Genomic DNA, 24,675 nt, shown 5'->3' on the forward strand with positions numbered 1-24,675 from the left:
TATATTATATATATATTATATATTAATATATATATATAAATGTGTATGTTTGGACTTGACCAGAGGTGAAATGGTAAAACTGAATGGCTTTGATCGCCTTCAGTATGTCATTTTTCATGTCGTTGTAAAGTTGTGTAAATGCCGTTTGTAACATGTATGTTCATTCAGGCAATTCACACTGGCTTTGAAATGTTTGCAACATTTTTCAAAATGTCACCTTTTTAACAACGTTAAAGGGCAGCATGGCTTTACAAATCATGCTCAACACCATGTTGCACTGTCCTGTTTGTATTTATCTGTCGGTTAAACACCCCTGTGATCATGGACTGTCTGGAAGATGGAGCTAGCCTGTTTGTTAAGGTCTTTTTTTTCCAGCTGAGAAATCTGCAGTTGATGGTTGTGTTTTAAGTGCAGATAGAAGCTTTTAGTATTGCCATGTTTAGTTAATATGGTCATTAAACAAATGCGGAACTCGCTCACTCTCACCCAAAGTGAGAGAGTGAGGGAGTGCGAGAGAGAAAAGAAAGATAAATGAAAATTATTGCGTGCAGCAAACTTATTGCGTGCATTTTTCTCATCGTGCAATTGACTTATTGCGACAGGCGTACATGTCTCAAGAGTTTACAGCATAAGCAAAATTACACTCTAAGTGATGATTTCCTTTTTCTGGTCATTGTATACAAAACAAACTTGCACAGTAATACATTTTGTTGCTTTTATTTTCTCACATTTAATTGTAATTTTATGTTTACCTTGTTTGCATCGGGGGATATGACAGAACAAGGTAAACGTCTGCATTAAATAATTTAAAAGAAAAAAACACGTTTTGAAAGAACACGTGTGAACAGAAAGTACGCTCTAGGTTATACAGAAACATTATGTATAATCTTCTTTACAAAAATGAAACACTGTTGGCTTTATTCACTCCGTCCTAACACGAGCAGCTTCAAGGAACACAGGCAGCCTTAATAATCAGCCAAGCATAGAGTCTCTCAGATTTGCTGTCCAATGTGGTGAGGACTCTGTTTAACGCTAGTCAAGTAGAGATTACATGTGATTCATGAACTTCAGAAGCAACTGAGTTGTATTTAATGTGTCCACAGTACTGAGGGTGGGCCATTGAAACTGTATCTGTGAAAGATGTTGCCTTTTATTTCCCAGATGGCTTAAACAAAACTTCAGATTAGCTATTAGATTGCGTGAATAGGAAAAAGGGCTATGTTTACTCCTATCCTACATTCTACTTTTCTATTCTGCAGACATAGCAGACATTTTTCTCCAAAGCGATTTGCATTAGAGTAATTATGTTGTACCGTATTTGTCACACCATAAGGTGCACTGCAGCCTTTTAACCCATTGCACCTTTTGTGTGCACCGAGTTCCAAAATCTACCGTTAAAAACAAGTGAAGCAAATGAATTAGGAGCTTGCCATCATTATGGGAGGATTGACAAAAAAACTCCAACTGATGGACATCAGTGTAAACAGGGCGTTGCTGAACAGCCACCTAGGAATGAGACTGACAACAACAATGACATGAGAGAAGCTGGTATGCTTGATGGCAGGAGATGAAGGGTTCCATGGATTTGTGACAACAGATTGATTAAAAAAAAAAATGTGTGTATTTTTGACTACATACTGTAGCTGAATAAAGTTTAACCAAACTGTTTTGCTTTTGTTACTTTGTTTCAGCATGTGCGCAAAAATACGGTGTGCTTTATGTATGACTTAAGCGCAGAACTGGACTTCGTAATTGAGACTGCACCTTATAAACAAGTGCGCTTTTGGCCTGAAAAGTGCTTGTGTAGTAATTGGAGAATGCAACACATTGGTAAAGGTCTAGATGGTTCTAAACAGGTGAATTGTATTTCAGTTTTAAGGTCAGTAATGATTCAAACCTTTTTAGCAGTGTTGCTAAACTCTGGACCTTGAGGGCAATTCCAGTACAGGTTTTACATATTTACCCACGGGTGCTTATATAACTCAAATAAATTCATTAACAAGCTTGTGCTAAATGTGAGAAAAAGCTTTTGTGGAAATCTGTTTTCTTTGAACAGGGAAACAACTTGCTGTGCAACAACTGGTATTGATCTATACTGCTCTTATATATGTTTTAGTAATAATACTAAAAACAAACAAGTGATTAAGTCATTGATAGATAACATTAACAGTTTCTTTGCAGCTTGTAGGCAAAGTTTTGTGGCTTTAAAGAATTACAAAATGAGCATTTTTACAAATTAAAATAGATAAAACTCTATCACAAATGTCCATGTTTAGAAATTACTGTTCCTCAGAGGTTTACATGAGTTTGTATAGAGTTCTGTGTATGAAACTTTCTATTGAAATATAAACTTCACTTGTTTTCTTTATTATAATCAATATTATAGTTCATTAATGAAATTGAATTGCAGGTTACAGGGCCTTACAGCATGTTTACAAACATTTATATTTTTCCTGACCAAAGCCAATAAACCCACAGATTCTCAGATTGATACAATATGAACTTGACAAAAGATAAACAAACTGTCTCTTTGCTTTTGCCCTTTGGTTTATTTTTTCAGCAATGTGTGGGATGTTGGCAAAGCCCCAGCGCTTCTGGATATCCTTCATTGTTCAACCAGTCACCACTTGTTTGATGCAGACCCACAGCTATGTGGAGTATGTATATGAGATTTAAAAGATGCTCAGATATTTCATGAGCTATTTTAAACCAGACATCTTCTCTTTGTGTTCAAAGATTAAAGAAACATGGGAGAAAGTCTTCTAAATCCTTCAGATTTAGAGGACTGTTGGCAAAAAGGGCAATAATCACTTAGGAAAGGTGAGACTAATAAAAAATGCCAAAGCATATTGTAAACATATATAATATTAAATATCAACAGAACTATTACAATTAAAAGTTTGGGTTATAAAGCTTATATTGCTCATGATTTTGAATATTTTGGACAAGTTTTTTTTTTTTTGTTTTTGTTTTTTGTTTTTTTTTTATTTTGTTAATAGCAATTTCTAAGGAGATTTTAATATTTATTGTGATAGTTGCATATGCTAAGCCTCCTGGCCAAGTTAATCACGCTGTGAGATCTTCATGTCGACACATGCCTAATTTGAGAGCATATTTCATTTATGCCTGAGCCGAGGAGTTATTTTTCTATCTGTTCAAGTTAAACAATAATTAGCTGCTCTACACACTGATTTGAAACATATGTTATCCATCACAAGCTGTTATGTGTGCTTTAGGAAATGAAAGAAAAAAAAAACTGTAAATTTTGAGAATTTCATGCTGTTTTTGAAAGATTGTTTGCATTTCAGCCCTTAAAAGAATGGTCAGTTAACAGCCAGAGTCACTTTATGTTCTTAACATTATTTCTAGTGTTATTTTCCACATCTCCTCCTTGGCCCATCTGGATATACGACTCTGTCATATTTAAACAGCGAGCTGAAATGGAAAATGAGCCCTTCTTTGCGGTTTGTGCCTGAAAAGACTCAGTCTCAGAACCGTGTTTATAGACACACGTCATAGTCTAAGTTCTGTTTTATGCACAGATGGTGCTCCATGCAGTCACATCTAGAAAACTACATTACACTATATCTAATTCGGTTGTGCGCCATTCCAAATCAGCCACAAATGGCCTTCCCCCCTGGATTTTATTCTGCAATGTCAAGGCAGAGTCACCTCTACATGGCCTCTAATAGATAGCAGAGTGAAACAAGACCTGTGAAAAAAGGACAAGCACTCTGGGAGTTGCACAGCCTGCATGCCTTTCGCTCAATGGGGCTCTCACTGGGACATATCCTTGTTGGACCCTTTTTCAAAAGAGGCTTGCATTGCATAGCTAAGGGCAGTACAGTGGGTCAACTGCCGATGGAGTTACAACCTCTCCTTTGTGAAGGTGTTGGACAAATTAGACCTCACAACTGTTTACCCAGTCCTACAGGGACAGCTGCATCTCTCCGCCCTCTAAAACCTGTCGCTGACTGTTGTTCCTTGATGGAACCATCTGTGAGGAATAAGCTGAAATGATTGTTTAATAGTTTTACCTCGGTCACATGGAGGGAGTGATGCAAAACATGTAATGAGCTTTTTGCAATCTGTTATCTACTTGCCCGTTTAGACTAATAATTCAGTCATGGAAGAAGGAATGATTGTTTCAAAGAATGAGTTTTACAAAGGTAATACTAGATACTGCTGTTGATATAACACTATTGTGTAAATCATTTATTTAGCTTTTCGTGTTGAAATTAACTGAAATGTTTTAAGAACTCAAACAATGCAAATATATGCAAACTCTATGCTACACCCATGTAAGCCCATCAATGTTAAGGAAGAAGTTTTTGTATGTGGTGGCAGATATAACTAAAATACATGTTTCTTTGATTTAATGACCCTTTACAGTGTTGGATTTATGTGTTTACAGATGATAATTTTAACACTTAATAACGGGTCAGAAAAGTAAGATATGATTATTATTGTAAAAATTCAGTTTTTTTTTGTTTTGTTTTTGTTTTGCAACAGTGCTTTAATTGGCTTGTCAAATAATGTTTGAATTTTTGACATAAAGTATTTTAAATGTAGATATGAGCAAATTTGATTTTATTTAAGATGAAACACTCGAAACATATCAAGCACACCATGATGATCATTGATTAATTCTAACTAAAAGTGCACATAACTAATTTTGCCGAAAGGATCTTTGAATCTCTGCTTCCTGGCTTTTATGAATCATGACTGCAGCACCAAGAAAATCACTAGAAATGCACGCCAATCACCAGCTGTATTTATCTTTGTCACTCTCACTGTAGCTGCATTTTGTTGTACTTGGGCTACTTATCCTTCATGTTCTTCACTTCAGAGGTAGATGACAGCTCTTAATGTACGTGCTCATTGTTTACATACATTTAGAGAGCTCCCAGATGACTGTACTGTAAGATGTTCATCCATTTACCCTCCCGTCCATGGCTGCTGCCATTTGACATAATCTGATTTCCAACTTCAGTGAGGTTAAATTGACTGGTCACAAACTGCTGCGAGCCGTTCATTTTCCGAATAAAAATGTCCATAAGGTGAAACTGATATCTTTTTCCAGAACAGATAAGAGAATGAGCACATCGTTTGGGGGATTATCTCAGGCTGTGTCATTTCTGTCAAAAGCAATAAGTCCCTTTCTAGATAGGCTTTATTAATGCTTGATGATTCGTAAACTGGAGCTTTGTTTTTTTACATTTACAACATTTTAAGAAGCAAAACAGTTTTCCCTTCACAAGGTGTTTATTCCAAATTGACAAACAAAAATGTAATAGAAAAATACTGATGAGCAGTAATAGTACTACTGCCGCAGTCTGAATTTTAGCAATGCATCTGTTACTCATTGAGACCTCAGTGTGTTGGCATTAAAAACAAAAGAAAATCCCCAGGATCATTTTAATGCAGCATAAAGCTCATATGCAAACAACCATTAAGGATTTTTAGACCTGTTAAACATGCGGACTAATATTCATATTTAGCTTATGCTTTAATGCAGCTTTTTGCAACCAATCACTAAATATTTTACAAAGAAAGTGACAAATATTTAGATAAAACAAAAAGGCTCTTCAGTACTCTAAACCCATACTAATGCGCCACTTTGAAGACCGGGATTAACAAGATGTTTTTTTTATTGTTCTCTATCCTCCCTGATCCGCTGTATGTCTAAAATCAGATGAAGCTGGACTTGCTACAAGAATATTTAAATGATTTTGCTAAAGAATAAAACCTTTTTATGATGACCTTTTGTATTATTCTTTGTCAGCAAACACATCCACCTGGTTTTCTCTTAAGACACATTGGTTCATGTTTTTAAGCCCCTCTGTTAATGCAAGATTACGGTTGTTGCTGTGGAGTTGAAAAGGCACAACTCCATAAAGCATGTGGGGGTTTGTAAGACCAGCTTCTCCTTATTTATCAGCAGTGACACTATCAGCAGTGCCTCGTGAAAAGAGAGCCAGTCATTCAGAACAGTGGGGCCACCTTGGCTGTCAAAGCAGGATTTAGGCTACATTTCCCAAGGTTGCCATGACAACTGTGGGAAGTGATTATGAAGAGAGGGTTTTGGAGCAGTGCTGTCACACCAGTGGGCATTACCATAGTGGTTTTCACAGTGATCATCTGAGAATTACTGGCTTACGATCAAAAGATTCTTCTTCTTTTTCTTTTTTTTATGATGCCTACAATGAAATGCTGTATTTATGTTCTGTGATGTAGGAGATATAATGCTTTTATTCTGTGGCTAAAATGTTGGATTAATGAACCTGTTTTCTGATTTCTTTCTAGGGCAAAATGTGGTTAAATGGGACAGGAACGAGTAGACCGTGAAGATTCTCTAACCCTTGCCCTTGAGTCCCAACCGTCTGAGAGGGTGTCGGACCTCACTGAGGCAATCCTGGGCCGTTGGCACTAAAATGTCCCTAAGTGGTGGCACTGCAGGCGGGAAAGGTGTGGACTCTAATGCGGTGGACACTTACGACAGCGGGGATGAGTGGGATATCGGTGTTGGAAATCTGATTATTGACCTTGACGCTGACTTAGAGAAGGACAAACTTGAGATGTCTGGCACCAAGGACGGCATGGCGGCACCACCCAGTGCAGTGGCAGCATTGCCTGACAACATAAGGTTTGTTAGTCCAGTGTCTGGCTCTCAAGGCAAAGAGAGCAAATCCAAATACAAGCGCAGTAAGAACTCTAAAGACAATAGTAGCAAAGCTTCAGCTGGAGATGTGGGTAAAAAAGAAACTACAGGACGGACTCAAGGGGAGCCAACAGGCGCAGCAGCAAGTGCAGTAGCTGCTAGCAACAATTCCACCTCTGGGAAGAACATGGAAAAAGGGGGCAAAGCCTCCAGAGGTGTTCTCAGTGGTAAAAAGGAGAAAGAAGGGGCTAGTGGGAAAAATAAGAAAGACAAAACAGATGGCGCCCCAGTTGTGGCAATTGGTGTCACAGAGAAGGATGTATCTCAAGCCCAAGTTGCTTTGGGGAATAGCCGTAATGCATCCTTTGAGAACACACAATCAGCAGACTTGGCAGATGCCAATCAAATGGGGAATATTGCACTTGAATCTGTTGGGATAGTATCGGCATTGACCACGAAAGCCGAGCCAGAGGAGGTGGAAAATGGTAATGAGTGCAAGACGTTAAAGAAGGTCAAAAATGAGAAGGTACGTATTTTTTCTTTAATTCTCTTTTAATGTTGGATGAGTTTGTTTAATCTCATGTTCCATTAATTACTTTTTTTTTTTTTATGAAGAAATATATTGACTCACCTTTTTTTCAGAGCCAGTTGGTTAAATAGATCAGGTCAAAACCATTTACATCTTTAAACACATTCATTTTAATTGATTAAAAAAAAAAAAAAGAAAAAGAAAAAAAAAAGAAAACAAACTCATCTACAATCATGAATAATTATGCTAACTATCATGCCATATTGTCTGGTATTGTGCCCTGAAGATTTTGCTAGGAACAACAGGTTTTGAAATATTTATTAGCAACAAGACATGCTTGTCTAAGTCACCAGTTTCTCTTCCAGAAGCCTTTGAGATGTGTCTTGGAAACAGAAATGGCTTTCATCGATTTTAATTTAATATAGTCTGACCTAATGCTTTAGGCTTCTTGACATTGTGCTTGTGACAGCCTGTTGCCTACTGCAGGCATAGAGATGCACTGCATCCCCTAAAGCAATCTGACATGTGATGCATAAAAAAGACCTACTGCTGTTTTCTCTTTTATTACCATACAATGAATAAGGGCACCCTTGACAAGCCCAATGCTGAGACCAGCTACAGGAAATAGCCCACAGAGTGGCAGTGCTCTTTTCTCTTCTTGACAAAGGAAATTTTATTCATTTTTACACGGATGCACAATTTCCCTCTTGTATTTTAATAATTGTCACTTTAAGAATTAGTGAAGATAATTTTTGCAGTTATTTGTAAACATGTTATTAATTCACATTAACCAGAAAAGCATTATGACTTGAATATATCAACGTTGTCAGCTATATACTGATACAGAGCACTATGCCTGTGAAGTGAAGCAAATGTCAAATTATAGTCCACCTTTTTTTTTTTTTTTTTTTTTTTTTTTTTTTTAACACTTTCAATGCTGACATTGTGGTACAAGAATAATATAAAGATCCATGTATTCACCCACACTTATCTTGTTCACTCAGTTTATCTATCACTGTGTCTATTGTATGCCTCATAGCAGCCTTTTCATGCTCTTGCAGTATAAAAGACAGCAGAGCAGGGAGGTGCTGAGGACTGTTTTTGTCTGTCATCGTGTTCCATTCTTAATCCCACAAGCCCCAGCAATGCCTGGCGGAGTAGTGTGTGGGGGAGGGAGCTGGTGCACAGCACGCCTTCGTCGTTTTTCCTGCTGCTCTGAAAGTGGTGTGGGGGATGGGTTGTGAGGAAGCCTGTTTGATTCCTTAAATCCAGGACACCCAGTCATGAACACAAGCTGCAGAGCCTCCTTGGGCTGACTGCTATGAAAGGAATTTCATAGAAAGTCTTTGTCATCATAATGTATTTAGAATGAAAAGACTTTTGAGGGAAAACTGCGTTGACAGGCAACAATGAATAAAGGACAAGAGGTCAGAACTGCTTTTAAATGGCTATGTATCCCTTAAATGTATCCCTATTAGGATGCTGTATTAATAATTTCTAGCTTAAAGGAGAGTTTTTCTTTTTAGATCAGTACTCCAGTAAATTAAGGTGTGTAAAGAAAATGTGTCAAGGAGCACTTTTCTTTTGTAAGTCAGTTTGTTACGCTTGCTTCAACATTAACAAACAAGAATGTGTCACCATACAGGGCACAGAAACAGGGCAGAGTCAAGTGCAGCAATAATAATGGAATAAAATCTACTGCTGAAACAAATAAGGCTGGTAATTAACTCCTCATACACATGATGTGATGATAGTATTTTCAGTTTTGAGCACATAAAATGAATAGAAATGTCTTTCTAATTGTTATTTCAACAGGCAAACAATCTGCATCTATTATAGTATTTAAATATTAGAGCTGGCTCAGCTCTGCATTTTTGTGCCTTCAAGGTAAAATCTACTTAAGATACATCAGCAGTTACACGAGAGCTAAGCTGTTAGTGTTTTCAGGTCATTTGTCAAACATGGGGATGGTCCAATCAGGATTTTCAGGGTCATTTCCCAATAATTGGAAGCTAGATCAGCCAATACCGATTACTACTCACATGACGGATTTGATTTATAATGTTGCTATTTTCAACAGCATTTTTTGTTGGTATAAAATTCACAGATAAAGGTCATGCTTTAATAGCTGCTCTTTTCTAATTGGACATAAGGAATTTGTGCATCATATCACATTTAATCCACAGCAGCCAATTGTTGGTCATTGTTAATAATTTGTGCTCTGAAAATATAGTTTTCTTGTGGCATAAAATAAGTCATATTTTAAAGAGAACAACACTCCTATCTTAAGTCATGCTGAGAGAAAAAAGCTTTTTGCCGTAGGCATCTTGTTTTTTTTCCCCCTTTTTGTTTGTTTAATTGTTGCATAGACCAGAGCTCTGAAATGACCAGGTGAATAAGCATTAGGTAAGGGGATATACACATTAATGTTGTCATATTACTTGTAGCACAATAATAACCCCATAATAACCCAATAATAACTATGAATGCAACCATCTATGCTGTAATGACATTGAATCCAGCACTGTTTGGCTAGTGTGGAACATGCAATGTTGACTGCAGATTATCTGATAGATTAATTGATTTTAGTGAACTGCAGTTGTTGGTTTGTTTTTTTTAACCCTTGGCAAGAAATTGACAGCAAATCACTAAAGTTTTTATTTGTATCTGTCTATTACTTGTTTACATGGGATAACAGTTATTTATTATGGTTTATTAGGCTTCTGGTGACATATAGACTTGTTGTCAACTCCAGTGATGTTATCTTCACTCCCTCTCAACATCCGGAACCAAAAAAATCAAACAGGCCTTGGTTAGTAGGATTAGTTTTTACCTGAAAAGTTGCAGCTTTTTAAAATATCAATTTGAAAATAAAAATGAAGAGGGGGAGGAAATTATTTTTTCTTTTATACTTAGCCCGATTAAATGATCAAGTCTTCATCACTGATGAACTTGATTGTTAAAAAAAAAAATGGAAAGAGAAAAGATTTTACAGATCTCTGTTGCAGACTGTATCCACACAATTGGTACTGTGAGCACTTGGCTAGCATTGTGTTAACTTGTAAGCTTACCCAATACTCAATTTTTCTTCTGGAGAGAGCCAATTCAGGGCGTTTAATGTCTGTTAGCTACAACAATTGTAACTGATCCCATTTTTTATATTTCAACCTACTAAATGATCAGTCACCATCTGGCACTGAAAATGTTAGATTTTATAACAAACTGGAAAACAGAAACTCCATGTTTAGTCAGTTAGTCGCTTGACTGACTAGTCATTAGACTGTGTAAACACATTCCCAGCAGATACTCTTGCATATCAGTTTTTAATTGTGTTAAGTTTTTTTTGTTATTGCAAGTCTACTTGGATTGTAAATGAACCACAACAACATACCTCCATGTTAAATGGCTTGAGATTGGAAAATTACACTCCAAATGACGCATGCATCTTGGGTTTGTTTTATTTGACCATTTCATGGCCTCCTTAATGAATGACTTTTATGGAATAGTGTGCAACTTTATTATATAGCTTATTGTGTATTGATTAAATTATCGATACTTACAATGATTGAGGGAAAAAAAGTAGTTTCAGCATCATTGCAAATAGTCTGTTAATTCTAGTGAACAAGGATTGTATAATCCAAACATTAATCAGTACATGTCTCACCAGCAATCTTGTTCTCCATGGTAATGGTGTAATAGCCATGGGTACATTGTCTGTGTCCTAAGTTAAAGCTGCCCAAAGCATTGGCTCTCAGATGCTGAATAAATCATTTCTACTTCCTTCGTACAAGTGCTAACCACCTCTGAGTGTGTCTCACTCTCCCACCTCTCATTATACAAATCTAAAGGAGTGAGGCATTCGTCAGCTTCCTCGATCTGCCACTGGCCTTGATAAATGGAGCAGCGCTCATGGAAAATTACATTGGCTGTGTTACTTTCAAAAGAGGGAAGAGAAAAGGAAAGACTAGACTTGAATGAAAGAGCACTGCTGCCGCTCTGCATTGTCGCTGATGTCCACCTCAGGGAGTCGGGAGGGGGGGGTGTCATGAGAGCTAGCTTTAGTTCTTTCTCTTTGCCTTTGCCTGACTGTTGTTACAATGTTACAATTTGTTTCTTTTAAGTCATGCCAGGGATTGTAAAGGTTGTGGAAGAGAAGAAACTAACTTACAAGCTCTCTTCAAAGTGAAGCATTACCTTTACACAAACAAGTTAACAGAGTTGATGCTTAATTAAAACAATTTGTAACTCCTACGAATTTAAAATGTCTGACTTTTAATCTTTGTTTTAAGGCTAAAATACCGGCAAGTATAAAGAAACTTTTGTGTTGTTGTTAGCAGATCAATATTTCATCACAGACTTTGAAGATGCTGTCAGTAGATAAGCGTTGGCTGTGAGACGCCATATTGCGATTTCATTTTTTAAAACAAAAACAAAACCAAAAAAAACAAAAAACTCCCTATTGATGTGTCCCATGGATGCATTTTTCCCATGAAAAATTATACATTTCGAACAGCAACTCGTGTTTACATTCACAATCACTAGAAACATCTGCCAGTCTTAGATGTGAACACGAGAAGGAATACAACATTGCAACATGCTAGTTCAGCCGCTACCAAAATAAACTAGCTAGTTACAACCATGGACTGTTTCTAAAAGGTGGACAGAGCCCTCATGACATCACTCGTAGGTTTGCTGAAGAGCTGAATGAAAAAGTACTTTTAAAAATACTAATTTTGTTTTGCTCTGATTGTATGTGTGCATGTATGCGTCGGTGCATACATGCTGCTTTTAACATGCAATTGCCAACAAAGAAGATAAAATCCACTGACTATGGTATCTGTATTTACTGCTTCCTCTGCACACATCCCTGACTGATTAGCCTACCAAAAGTACCTCATTGAGGTATTATCATAGTGCTAAACTCAAGGGAGTTTAAGACTAGAATTTAATAAATACAAAATTATAAGGTATAGAAAGAATTTTTTTTTATTTTTTTTTTTTAAGAAAGATCCTTGGACCCACTCAAATATCATCCGTTGAAAGCTCATCATCATCACTGATTGAATCAAATTTCCCTTCACACAGCCAACATGAAGAACATTTAGGTGAAAAGCTAGGTGCTCTTTTTGTGGTTTCCTTTAGTAGAAGCAGAATTTGAAGTAAGTGTTCGATATACTGAAGACAAGATAGTTGATATCAGATGTCAGCTGTACAAACTTTAGGTTCTTCAGGATCCCAAAATTGTTAAAATAGTGCTTCATACATTTTAGTTCTAGTGAGTATTAAAGGTTAAATCATCTTAGTGTTGTATTAGCACTGAAGCTAATTTAAGCTAGTATCAGTGTTACTGCAGGAGTAAAAATGTGGCATGAGAGTAATAAAATACAGGGCATAGGGCAACTTTTCTTGCTTTATGATTGTCAGCCTGAAATTATATCCGTGCCATCCCATAATGCACTGCGTAGACATTTCTGTTACAGAGCTATATATATATATATATATATATATATATATAGAAGCTGTGTCCAAGGCAGATTCGTGTGATGTTTTCTTGTAGTTTTTAAAATAACCAGTGTTAAACATGTCATGGTAGCTCACATAGCTCAAAATAAAATAGAGAACTTTTTAGAGCAAGAAAGCAGTAAAAATCAGAGTAATCATGCTTTAATTTCAGATTGTTTAGTAGTATAAAGGAAAAAGATTACAACCTTCAATAAATGTACAACTGGCTTGAGTTGATGGAGCTGAGCTGCACTTCCTGGTTTAAATGGTTGTGAGGATGGCCAACGCAACTGCAGAAGAGTAAAGTTTTACACTTTAATGGACTTATCTTTCCTCATCTACCCTATACTTAAGACCTCAGTGAAGGAATCATTCAGAGCTGTAATAATGTGGCTCTTTATAGCCTGAAGGTATTTAAATTCCGTCTTTTTCTAGTCGCAGTGCACCTTTTTATCAATACATGATGAAAACCCTCCCTGACCTGGAAAGTATTTCACACAAAGCTTATTAACTGATTTTTTTCTAGCACAATTTTAACCTTTATTTTCAATATATTGCCTAATGACAGGAACTTGAAAGAATATCATGCTAGATTATGAAAATACCTTAAGATATAGGCAGATGCAATAACATTTAAGTGATGTAATTTTAACATCCAGTATCATGTTTTGTGAACGACTGGGTGTTTTAAATTATAATCCGTTGGAGTTGTTCACAACATTCCTCATCTGATTAGAGTTCAGGGCCCCAGAACACTTGATTGTACATTGTCTAGTATTGAATTATTCACATTCATTACTGCTGTGATTTCTTTGTTGTTACCAATAGAAAGCATTCCCCCTCGCCATAACCTGAAGAAAATATTTGACACCAATTAATTTCTCCTGCTGCTGAGTACATAATGATAATATTGAAGTATCTTTATTACATGTTAAAACTGGCGTAGGGGGTGAATGTTTTGTGTGTATATTTGGAGTAGTGTGACCCAGTACTGGTTGTGTTTTGATATACTTTAATCTGTTTCCTGGGAAAGCTCTTATGGCAACAGAGTATGACTCATATCGTGCATACCACACATTTTCCAGGTTCACTGTGCCCTATCCCTTTAGAGACATGCCGGTGCACATGAAAACTACCTCTGGAATCAGTGTTAATCAAAAGCACTCCTCCAAACCTACCCTTTTGATGCGTTTTTTTCCTTAAGTAAAACTGCATCAAGGTAACATTGTTCCATAAGCTATTGATATAAAGAATAATTTACAATAGGGGTGGGAAAATTGATGTTAAAAAAAAAAAATTGAATATCATGATTTTTTGCTTCACAATTTTAAAATCGATTGTTAAAGAAAAAAAAACTTATTTTCAAAGAATATCCATTTTTGTCAATTTTTATGTTTTTATTTAGCTTTTTACCGGTCTTTTTGGGCATTATAGCAGCAGAATGAGGGTCTGGCTATGGTGTTTTTTCCCCAAACTAAAATCAAGGAAAATTACTAGCAAAAAAAAGGTTTTGTACATTGTTGGGTTTTTTTTGTCTACAAAAATCTGCAATATCTAAAAATTGTGAGAATCGCAAATTAAATCAAATTGGCGCCCAAAAAATGGGATTCGAAATGAATTGGGGAAAAAAGCATATTGTCACAGCCTTAATTTACAGTTTAACTATTTAATCTGAAGCTGCCTTCAAACATACAAAGTAGCTTTTTCTCCTGTCATTTGCAATAAACACCATTGATTTACCAAAATTAACCCAGAATTCAGATGCAAAATTATAATCTACACTGGTTATCTTGTCTCTTGTATCAGGTCTTCCTGGTTGTGAGCACTGGCTGTAGTTTTGACTATCCAGCCGGATTTGTGCCATGCCACTGAAATTTTTGGCTTTTTTGGTCAGTTGTTAGACTTCATTGTACTGAGTATAAAGTAACCAATCTTTCAGTACAGTTTAGAAACTCAGAACGAGTCGTATTTGGAAAGTGTGCAACCGTTCTGAAGCAGTTTACATATCAAATTTTGCAATCGGAGCTTCACTGGCAGTTTCTCAACCTTAAGGATTTTTTATTTATTTATCTATTTATTGATATTGGTTTTATTTTGTCATTTAGATTTCCTTCTTCCAAATACAAACTCAAGCTGGACTCAGACTACAGGAGTTTACAGACAGTTTAAACCAGATTCAGCGCGACTGATTTTTAGAGGACAGTTGTGGTTCAGGACTTTGCTCTGTGTTCATATTTGGCTTAGATTATTTTGTAATGGGAGAGGTTTACAGATCAAATCTTAAACCTCCCAAACTGCTTGTAAACTCATGACGGCTGTCGTGGTAATGTCAAGCATATGTGATATCCTGGAACGGCAAAACACAGCAGCAATCAAACAGCAAAATTGCTAACATCAGCCATGCATTGTTAACTTGCAATAGAACTGGCACTCTTAGGTTTTAGTTCTTGCTAAGGAGCTGTCAGCTCACACTCTTTTCAAGCTCATTCAAGTCATTGAAAGATTTTCCCTTTCATCATTAGAGGGGCATTGCTCCTTGATTGCTCCGTCTGATGGGATCATCTTCTGCGTACCCCATTCTGTGATGTGCTATTATTCTTGATTGCAATGCCAACAGTTCTCTCCTGGTATCAATTTATTTTTCTATTTATTTCATGAAACATTTTTCTTTTATTCATCCACACCATTTGATTTCAGTAATGACCTTGGGACTTTTATTGCTACAATTCCCATAAAAGGCTCAGTGAATGGCCTTATTCACCCTAAGGAAAGGTTTGCATTGAGCTCTTGTCTTCAGTTGTTTTGATCATATCTGACAGTTTCCTCTCAACTAATCCAGGTGTAATCTTGGTTTTCACAGTGGTTATAAATTAAATTTGTGCTATTTTATTGTGTATTTTGACTTTATTATTTAATTAGCATAATTGTATTGAGCTTCCATACGTGCATATTCTGTAGAAAAGTAACAAAGAAGACTGTAATGACCATCAGGTACAGCCTCAAAGCCTCACCTAGGATAAACACAAAGATTTGTTACAGGAAAACAAAATATATTGAACTACTTTTTCAAAAAGCAATCACAGATCTGTCAAACAAAAGCCCTTGTCACGCTTTGTCTTTTCCTCGCTGTCTTTCTCTGGGCTAAGCTTTCCAGGAGGTGAGCTGTACTCTGTCTGGATCCGCTTGCTAGGAGGCAGGCATGTGTGGGGGAAGGGAGCTAAGGCTTGTACAACTAATTCAGCTCATGAAAGACTTATGTAGCAAGAGCAGCTGTCTTCCATTGTCAGCCTGCAAATTTCCAACGTGCCTCATTTCGCCTCTTAATGCGTGAGTAGCAAGAGAGCTGGGGAGAGAACAGAGAGGAAGCGAACCAAAATAAGGAGGAAAAAACAAGCGAAGAAAGAGGAAGGCAAATATCAGAACTTTCTCAGCACTAACTCGATGTTGTAGGTTTAGATCTGTTTTTCTATTTTAAATTGTGGTGGGTGTGCGGTTTTACCACGGTCTAATAATAAACCGTGAACCAATTCAGATCCAGTTTGCAGTGTGCAAACAGGTTTTTAAAAATCTTTGTAAAGGTTCGGCTGTGGTGAGAAGGGAGAAAGAGGGCATACGAGGGGTAAGATGAAGGGGAGGGGAAGGGGCAAAGAGCTGCCTGAGATTAGAAGAGGAGGGAGGGAGGGCGGAAGGGAGGGTTGAACAGTGTTATGAATGGATAGAGTCTTTAACCCCCCAACACACTGAATAGTTTGTCACAGGCTGCTGCGGCTGTATGTGGAATGAGAGAAGCTGGCTGAGAGCTCTTGGATTCCTGGATCCTTGAGGCATGTGGTCTGATTAGCAGAACAAAACCCACACAGTGGGGAGGAGCAGACGTGGCTCCCCCCTCCCCTTCAACTGGAATTTTCTCCCAGCGAGGAAAGAGGTGGCTCAAACTTTGTACTAACTTGCTACGGTTGTAAAAGAGTTTGCAGGCTATGTTTGGGGATTTCTCACTTGTTTCTGAAGGCTTTGTCTCTGCACGACCTCTATTGTTTTGGTCATGTGAAAAGAATCTTCACTTAATTCTTTGCCCGTGGTAGCTCCGCCCTAAATTTCTGATGTTAGCTGCTGAAAGTTAAAATAATCATCAGTACTGAAACACAAGAGCTTAGCTTGTGGAAGGTTTTCTCTTTAACAGAGAGGAAGCTAACAGCAAGACAGTGTTTTGAACAAGAGTGATCCAGAGAGGATTACTTGCTTCTTGCCCTCCCCCCCTTTTAATACTGCTCTAAAGGGATTATTTGGAGCCAGTTTGTTCAGTGGAACAAATTTAGAGACTCATTCACACTTCTGCTGTGAAATTCTTTACCTTGTGGCACAATTCCTTGTTTCTTTATCTGCAATCCATGCAGTCTATTGCAGAAAGATGACACCTCCATTGGTTCATTTAGCCGGAGGAAGTTTGAGATTCACCTTTCTGCAGTGATGAAGCAAACCAGTAGCTTCTGCGTACAATACTTTAGTTGTGACAATACTCTAATCTATAAAATGCCACATGCTAACACATTGATTATCCACTTTCATGTTAAATTGAGTAAATTAAAGAGCAGAAAAAGGATCAAAATGTCCTTCAGATCATGCTAGTTAGGTCTTCTTACTCATTCATTTTGTTCAGCTGTAACTTTTAAGTAAAATCTTTCTTTTCCTTTCTTTCTTTATTGGTAAATTAAACATTTCTTTTGACTGAAAATCATGTTTTCTGGCTAATGCTAACCACTTGCTGATGCTAAATTTTTTTTTAAATCTTCACATGGGCATTCATCAGATCCAGAAAATAATCTCTTTATTTTTCCCAAAAGCGATCTGGAAAGACTGAACTCATCTGACTGCAAAATGGTGGGGCTTTGTGTGTTTTTGAGTCAGAGTTATAGTGCAGTTACACACCTACTCCCACTGTGTGCTTATCTATAATTACCCTAAAATACCACTCAAATGGTTGCATAGCCTTTTGGGAAAACAAGTATACACATTTATGTGTAGGATGTTGTCAACGTTCCAGTTCTGGCTATTTGAAATGTAGTTTCTTTGCATTTAATAAGCATATACTCAGTTGGGGCAGTGGATATTTATTTGGTTTCTGTAAAACACATTGCAAAGTGCAATGCCATTTTAACACAAGCCTTAAAACAAACCCTTTTTCTTTAAATTAATTGAAACAAGCACAACTTTTTTCTTGTAATTTGGTCAAAAAAAATAAACAACACAATCATCTTAGCGTGCTTTGATATTTATTTTATTACAGCCAGGCTTTTTACTGTCAGTTTGTTACACACAACTAGGGTTGTCATTTTTGCCTTTACAGGGGTAGACAACTGAGCAAACAGACATAATAGCTAATCCATTTTCTTATCTGTCAGATGGTGTTGTTTGTGGGCGTTAGTTGTTTTCTGGCTGAGGAGGTTCTCTGCCTTTATACATCTCATTACATTTTGTGGGATGTCAACAGGCTGTATGCCTAAAATAGCACAGCAGTCAACATTTCAGCATGAGAAGTCAGCGGGGAGGGGAAAAAAAAAAAAAGATCACGTGCAAGCCCTCCTAGGCTCTGTTTTGCTAAACTGAGAGGTCAGCCTCGAGAGCAAAGCCTCTAAACAAGCATCTCTTCGATCCAGAGACCGTTTTTCCCATTTGGAGCGAAATTTAATTTATTTTGTTTAAATTTAAATGTCCATGCTCGTATTTTTTTTTAATAAGAATTAAGCAATATAAAAGTCTTCTGTTTTCTTTTATGAGACGTGTGCTTCGGAGGTTTGTGCATGCGAGTGTGTGTGCATGCTTCCAAGCTTGGAAGTACAAATCTGAGATGAAAGGATTTTCTTTGCCATTCTAATCCACACAGACAGCAAGGCCCTTGTGATTATTCCCGCCCCCTCCTCTCCACTCATCTCTTTGAATACCGGGCCTTTCTAATTCACCCTAAAAAGGGTTTCAAAAGGGGATTATACTGCTGATAGAAATTAAGGGGACAACATGTCCGTCCTTTGGGACCAATGTCAAATATTTATGAGTTGACGGATTGCCTCACAATATGGAGTGATTGGAATTGGTTTACATTTTGCAGCTTTGGTTTAATCTGTAACTGCTGATACAATCTTGGATTATATTTTAAAATGTTTGATAGTGGCTGTTTAAAAAAACAAAAAAAACAAAACAAAACAAAGATTTTCCCCACTAGCACCAACAGAGAGAAATAATAAATGATCTAATCTATTATTATGATCTAATTAATTTTAAAAGTGGTAGTTACAGAAATGTATTTATGAATTGCATTATTTATGCCGTTGAAAAATGGCGTTAAAGTTGAAATACTTTAGCATGTTTAAACAAGAGGGCTAACTTCAGTATTCAACCACTACTCAGAATGTCAATAAAGCCAATTTCCTACATATTCTGCAGCTCTGAAATTCTCTGCTGGAAGAGCTGCATGCTAGCATGCAAACATCCAAACTGGTTGGACCCGACTTTCCCCTGCTAGCTACCCAGCACAGTCTTTCCATAATGTTCAACTGATTCCATATGTTATGATTGTAGGCAGTAACCTCTTAGGAATTCATGCTTATTGTTTCTGTCTTGGGACTGAGAGAAGAACGCAAGGATCAGAAGGCAGCGATGAAGAATCATTTAGCACAAAAACAACACTGGAAAATGTCTTACTTCAGTAGCTGTCAGGATTGCCGCACATTATTTTTTCATCATGTTCAGCCTCCTGCATCTTCCATACTCTTTTCTTTAAGCCTTTCAACAGTCCCCTGTTTTATGCTTTATGTGTGAAAGACACCTCTGGGCAATGTTAACCAGTTTCTCAGGACACTGCCTGTGGCTTGTGTGTGAAAAATAATACATCACACATTCTTGATCAGTTTGACTGGATGAATACTTTACTTCATTCGTATTTAAGTTGTTCAGCTGTGTTTGCCTTGGATTTATTAATTTGGCAAAGCATGATTCTCGTGAGATTATACTCACGTTAAATATGTTGGAAAAATGAATGTTTGAGAATGAGGTAAAGCGTCTTGTGGCTCTGTGACCTGGGCTTCAGTCCAACAACTTAATGCTTCATCACCACTAAATCCCGTAAATCCTCACGCTCTTCAAGAGAAATCCTACTGCTCTTCAAGAGAAAGACATAAATAGATACAGTATATGTACAGAGTATACAAACAAACATTGTGCTTATTCCCTGCCCATTACTTAAACGCTGCTTTGCTGCCAAGTTGTCCAAATGTAATGACCCCCAAGTGTTGGCTTGGACATGAAAAACTCAATCATCCCAGATATTTGTTGCTTGCGGTGGTTTTTTAACCAGGGGAAGACATGGTCTACAAAGGTGTGAGGTCAATGAAATAACAATATAAAAGTTATAACTAAGTTATAATCAATAAATCAAAATAAATTGTTGCTGAAGACTTAACCAAACATTAACTTTAAAGTGCATTTTCATTTTAGGATGCTGTACATTTAGTTCCGTATGAGGTAAGACAGAGGAGTTGAGCCTGATAGCAGGCACAATAACAGTGTAAATTGGATAGGGGGACTACATAAAAAACTTTATGGACTAAATGTTAAAATATATGGAATTTGACTCGATGCCGGAGAGTTTTTTTTTTTGTTTAACTTTAGCAATTTATTCCACCTCTTGCTCCAAGAACTCCAGTCCTCTAAATACGTCTCATTTCAGACTTTTGAACTCCGTGTCCTATAAATTATTTCTATGTAGATGATTTACTGTATCAAAAAACGTAAATGTCACAACTGATAAATGTAGGTTGTCTTTTGGTTATGCCTCTCTTCAAAAACTGGCTGTGTGCCCAAGACTTTTATAGCCTCCAGAGTATGAAGGCTAGATTTTCTCATGCCGCTTCCTTTCCTTAAACAAGAGTACCACATGCATCAAAGTCACCCCTGCTACAGCACAGTCCTCTTATGAATGCTGATATGCTCACTAGAGACTGCTTCAGTGTCCTTGAATACAGAAGCATTGCATTATCTGTTGGTAGAAAGAGTCCCCTGTCGAAGCACTGTTCGCCCCATCATCCCGTGTTTTTCTTTTTGTTCCAGGCATATTTGGTCAGCAGTCTTGTTGGATGTTCTTTTATTTTTTATAGCTGTGGACACGGCTGTGATGTGGGTAGTGCAGCTGGAAATAATTAAGCAACCATGACTGTGAAAAGAAAACTATTTAAGAATCCAGGTGGACAGTATGTTGTATGTGAATCGCCACTGGCTGACACCTTAGAAGTCATTATTCTTCCTGTGGTCAACATTCTCTCTCATACCGGAAGGTATTTTATTGTCCCCAATACACACAAGTCAATGTCTGACTGGGAGGAAACCAGAACCACCTGAAAGAAACCCACTAAGGCACATGGAGAACATTCAGACTCCACCTTAAATGTGTCTGGCAGCTCTCTTATGCGTTTTAAGTCACTCTGTTTTTCTGTTGGGTACATGGGCTTACAATCGAGGGCTCTTAAAAAAGAAAAGTGTTGCCATATCATTTATGCTTTTCAGCAGTTTGCTGGTTCACATGTGGTTGCAAACTGGTTGATTAATTTATGTTATGAAATCTATAAGTGTAGTAGGTCAACAAGCAGCTCCTTGTACACTAGAAAGGGCCACCACTAGATGACAGTCATTTTAACAGCAGACTCGTTAGCCTCCCACATCTCATAATCAGCAATCTTTATGTATAGGAAAGGCATAGTCTAGGAACATTTCTGGAAAAAAGAAAGTCCACCGTGAAGCCTCACCCTCGCAAGGAAGTCCGGTGGAGAGTGTAGCATTGAGGCATGGTTGGATTTTACAACACAGTCTCCAGAAGACCAAGTTGTAATAGTTGAGAAGGCAAACACTGCAGTGTTCTTTATAACGCCCATCTTAAAACCAGAGTAGGAGGATGAAAGATGGTTATGATGGCTTCATTTCTTGAAACTAGATTTTACAGCTTACAGGCAAGGATGTAAAGTTGAAACAGTGGACTTCTCTACATTTCTTAGAAAGTTTTATGCTGATATCACATTGACATTATCTTAATGAATGTGACCACAAAAATCATGTCATAAAGATTAGATACTGTGACCACTTCAGTACAAAGCACTCTTTAAGATGACTTGATCTTGTATATAGGAGTGTTCCAACCAGCCATCAGGAGTCATGACAAACCACACGAGGTCTCAGCCAACTCATGTTCCACAATATAAGACAGATGAGTCATTTCAGACACTGAAGCTAACCAATTACTAAGCCAAAGGATGAGTTAGAAACATAATACAGCATTTAGCAGTAAGGCAACGTCTTAGATGTTGAATAAGTAGCAACTTTTACAACTTTTATTTTTTCTGAAAACAGCTGCTCAGTCGGGGATTAAAAGCACTTTTGGAGTGGTTTGAATGAATTTAAGTGGTGTGCTTGCAAGAAAGATACGCAATACTGTTGATTTATGTCATTATGTACAAGCTTGGGAGTGATCCCTTTTACGGTCACATTTCCAGTCTCATTTGCCAAATTACAATAAACTAATTAGAGCAAATTTGATAGCAAAACTTGCACCAACATGGGCTGCTTTTGCATTTTAATCATATGTTAATAACCTGGTGATCTAGTTGTAAGTGTGGACTCTCAAGAGTATAAACAACCCAAATAGAGAGACATTCAGCTGTGTTTTCTTTTGTCTCACAGCACTCTGCATTGGCGCACTGTTGTGGTGAGAGGTTGATAATTGGGCGTGCCAAGAATTCATATGATCTCCTTTTAGCTGGATGGTCGTCTTACTGAATTATAGCTGCTGAGAAGACTCTGTACTCTCAGGCCAAGCAATGAAAAATAACAAAAATGTTCCCTATTCTAACCAATTTAAGTTCCATAGTGCTTATTCGTGCTCTAGGAAGTATTTATTCGTTCTAAATGTCCTAAAAGAAATTCAGTCTGTTGGTGTAGTGGAGGAAAGGAAGGATGCATAAGGGGATCCATAAAGGTAAAGTTAATATGGAAATGAGCTACTGTTTGTAGTGGAGGCTGGGGAGTTGTTTTGTCCTTGGCAATAAGCTGAGCTCGCACATTCAATTATGTTTTGTAAGAGAGGCTTCACTGTCCATCTGGAAAACTAAATTATATTTAATCACATCCATTTGGTTTATGTATCCCTTGAAGAATGAGACATTTTTCTGTTCGACGCATTCATGTAACACATATATCACAATTATTGTTGGATTTTCATTGTTAATTATTTAGCCAATTTTATTACTATAGAGGTGTTGGGAATTTGAGTGTGTGTGTGAATATGGAGTGTTTGTTGTAGTAGAAAATGTAATACATGGATTCAGAGGCTTTGTTTTAGTGCCCAGGATTACTGTTGACTGTTATAGAGCAGGTTGTTTGTGGGGCCATGTTTGTAGGCTGTTAAAATCCTTAGATGTGAAGTTTTTAGTGAAATAACTTTATTGTTCTTCATGGAAATTCACTGAGAAGCAATGGGAAAGCATCAGTAACTTTTATAATGAGGCTTTTGTAGGATTTCTAAAATATACTTTGAGATTAATTATTAATTCCAGACTCTCAGCTGTAGTGTCAGCATGAATAATTAAGCATCAGAGATGCAAAGTACTTCAAAATGTACTTATAAAAACTTGTAAAAACCAAGTATAACAGGAAAAATAATTTTTGGCATGGTTTCCTGTTGTCAACTGGTATGCTAATTTAAATATCATTAAAAATACACACCTCTTTATAATTGTGTCACAAAGTATACCACATAGTCAAGATAACCAAAATACTTAAGTTATGCTGCTTTAAAAGCCATTTCTCAATCTATGAAGTAGCAATAAAGACAGCAGAAGCCCCTCTGGCTCTTCAGACTGTCAGTTTGACAGAAAGATGGAGGTATCATCTGTGTTTATGGATAGCAGCTGCAGACGGGGAGGAGAAGAGGGGGGGCTACAATGACTGCACTGACTGTTTATTTTTATCAGGGCATTAGCAGATTAGGCACTCAAACTAACAAGGTCATCAAACTCTGATGGCTGAGAGCAGCAGACCTCTGCTAAGCGCCTGGCCAAGAGGGGAGATTTGGTGTGATATAGTGGGTTTCACCTTACTCCTGCTCCCTCGACATCACTACAGTCTGACTTTATTAGTGCTTTCAATGATCTAGAGGAGAGCGGTATTATTTGTTCAAGATTTCCCCAGCAGCGGGTTTAGTTTCGAGGCTTTGCTGTATTGTGCTGACATGCTGCCACGTTGTATAAATGTCTTAAAAACATCTAAAGGGCCTCAACCTGCTTATGTGGTTATGCCAAAGTGCATCTACCGAGTACCTTTAAACCTTTTCCGATGGCTTTTATTTAGATTTGATATTTGCTAAGGTAGATTTTGTTTCCATTCTTGATTTCCAGAAAAGATTTCTTGCTCATCTCTGTGGAGTAAACCAGGTTACATCCGTCTTAACAAGCATAAAATCAAGGTTTCACAAAAGCACATTGGGAAGTTTTGTTTTAGAAAGCATCATTTTGCTGAGAGGTTTCCTATTTTGGAAAATTTGGAGATTAAAGACAAGGAGCTTAAAAGTTTGGGTTTTTTTGGGGGGTTTTTTTTTTGTGTGAATTTGTTGTCTCTCCGATAACAGAGCAGCTCTTGAAGAAAATGTGGTCAATAAAACATGACATAAAAGAACAATCACAAATTTGCTGATTTGAAAATAAATAATGAGGAACTGAATTCTTGTTTAATAAATTGCTTTACCAGAACAACTTTCAAAAAATATCATTTATGTCTTGTACAGCTTCTGGTGGTGGCTACAGTATGTTTCTATGTTTCTTTCATGAGCAAGTAAAGCTAACAAAACCTTACGGTCTGCTCTGAGTTGTCAAAACGGTTTGTGTTGTCATCCAATTGCACAGTTTCTGGTTCAGTTGAAAAAAGATCTAGAGGGTTCTTTCACAGCACA

The 24,675-nt window shown here is 37.3% G+C and overlaps 1 protein-coding gene across 1 annotated transcript in view; it reads left to right on the forward strand.

The window, feature by feature from the left end:
• Positions 1 to 6,434: 6,434 nt before the first annotated feature.
• The window catches only part of znf609b (zinc finger protein 609b), a gene marked incomplete at its 5' end in the record, with an annotated part of 57,751 nt that continues 39,510 nt past the window's right edge, over positions 6,435 to 24,675 (forward strand). The window contains one exon of the mRNA XM_079254276.1: positions 6,435 to 7,187. Within this exon, the coding sequence (XP_079110402.1) occupies positions 6,435 to 7,187 (753 nt within the window). The remainder of the gene's footprint in view (positions 7,188 to 24,675) is intronic.

The sequence above is a fragment of the Telmatherina bonti genome (genome assembly GCF_933228915.1).
Source record: "Telmatherina bonti genome assembly, chromosome: 1".
Lineage (NCBI taxonomy): Eukaryota > Metazoa > Chordata > Actinopteri > Atheriniformes > Telmatherinidae > Telmatherina > Telmatherina bonti.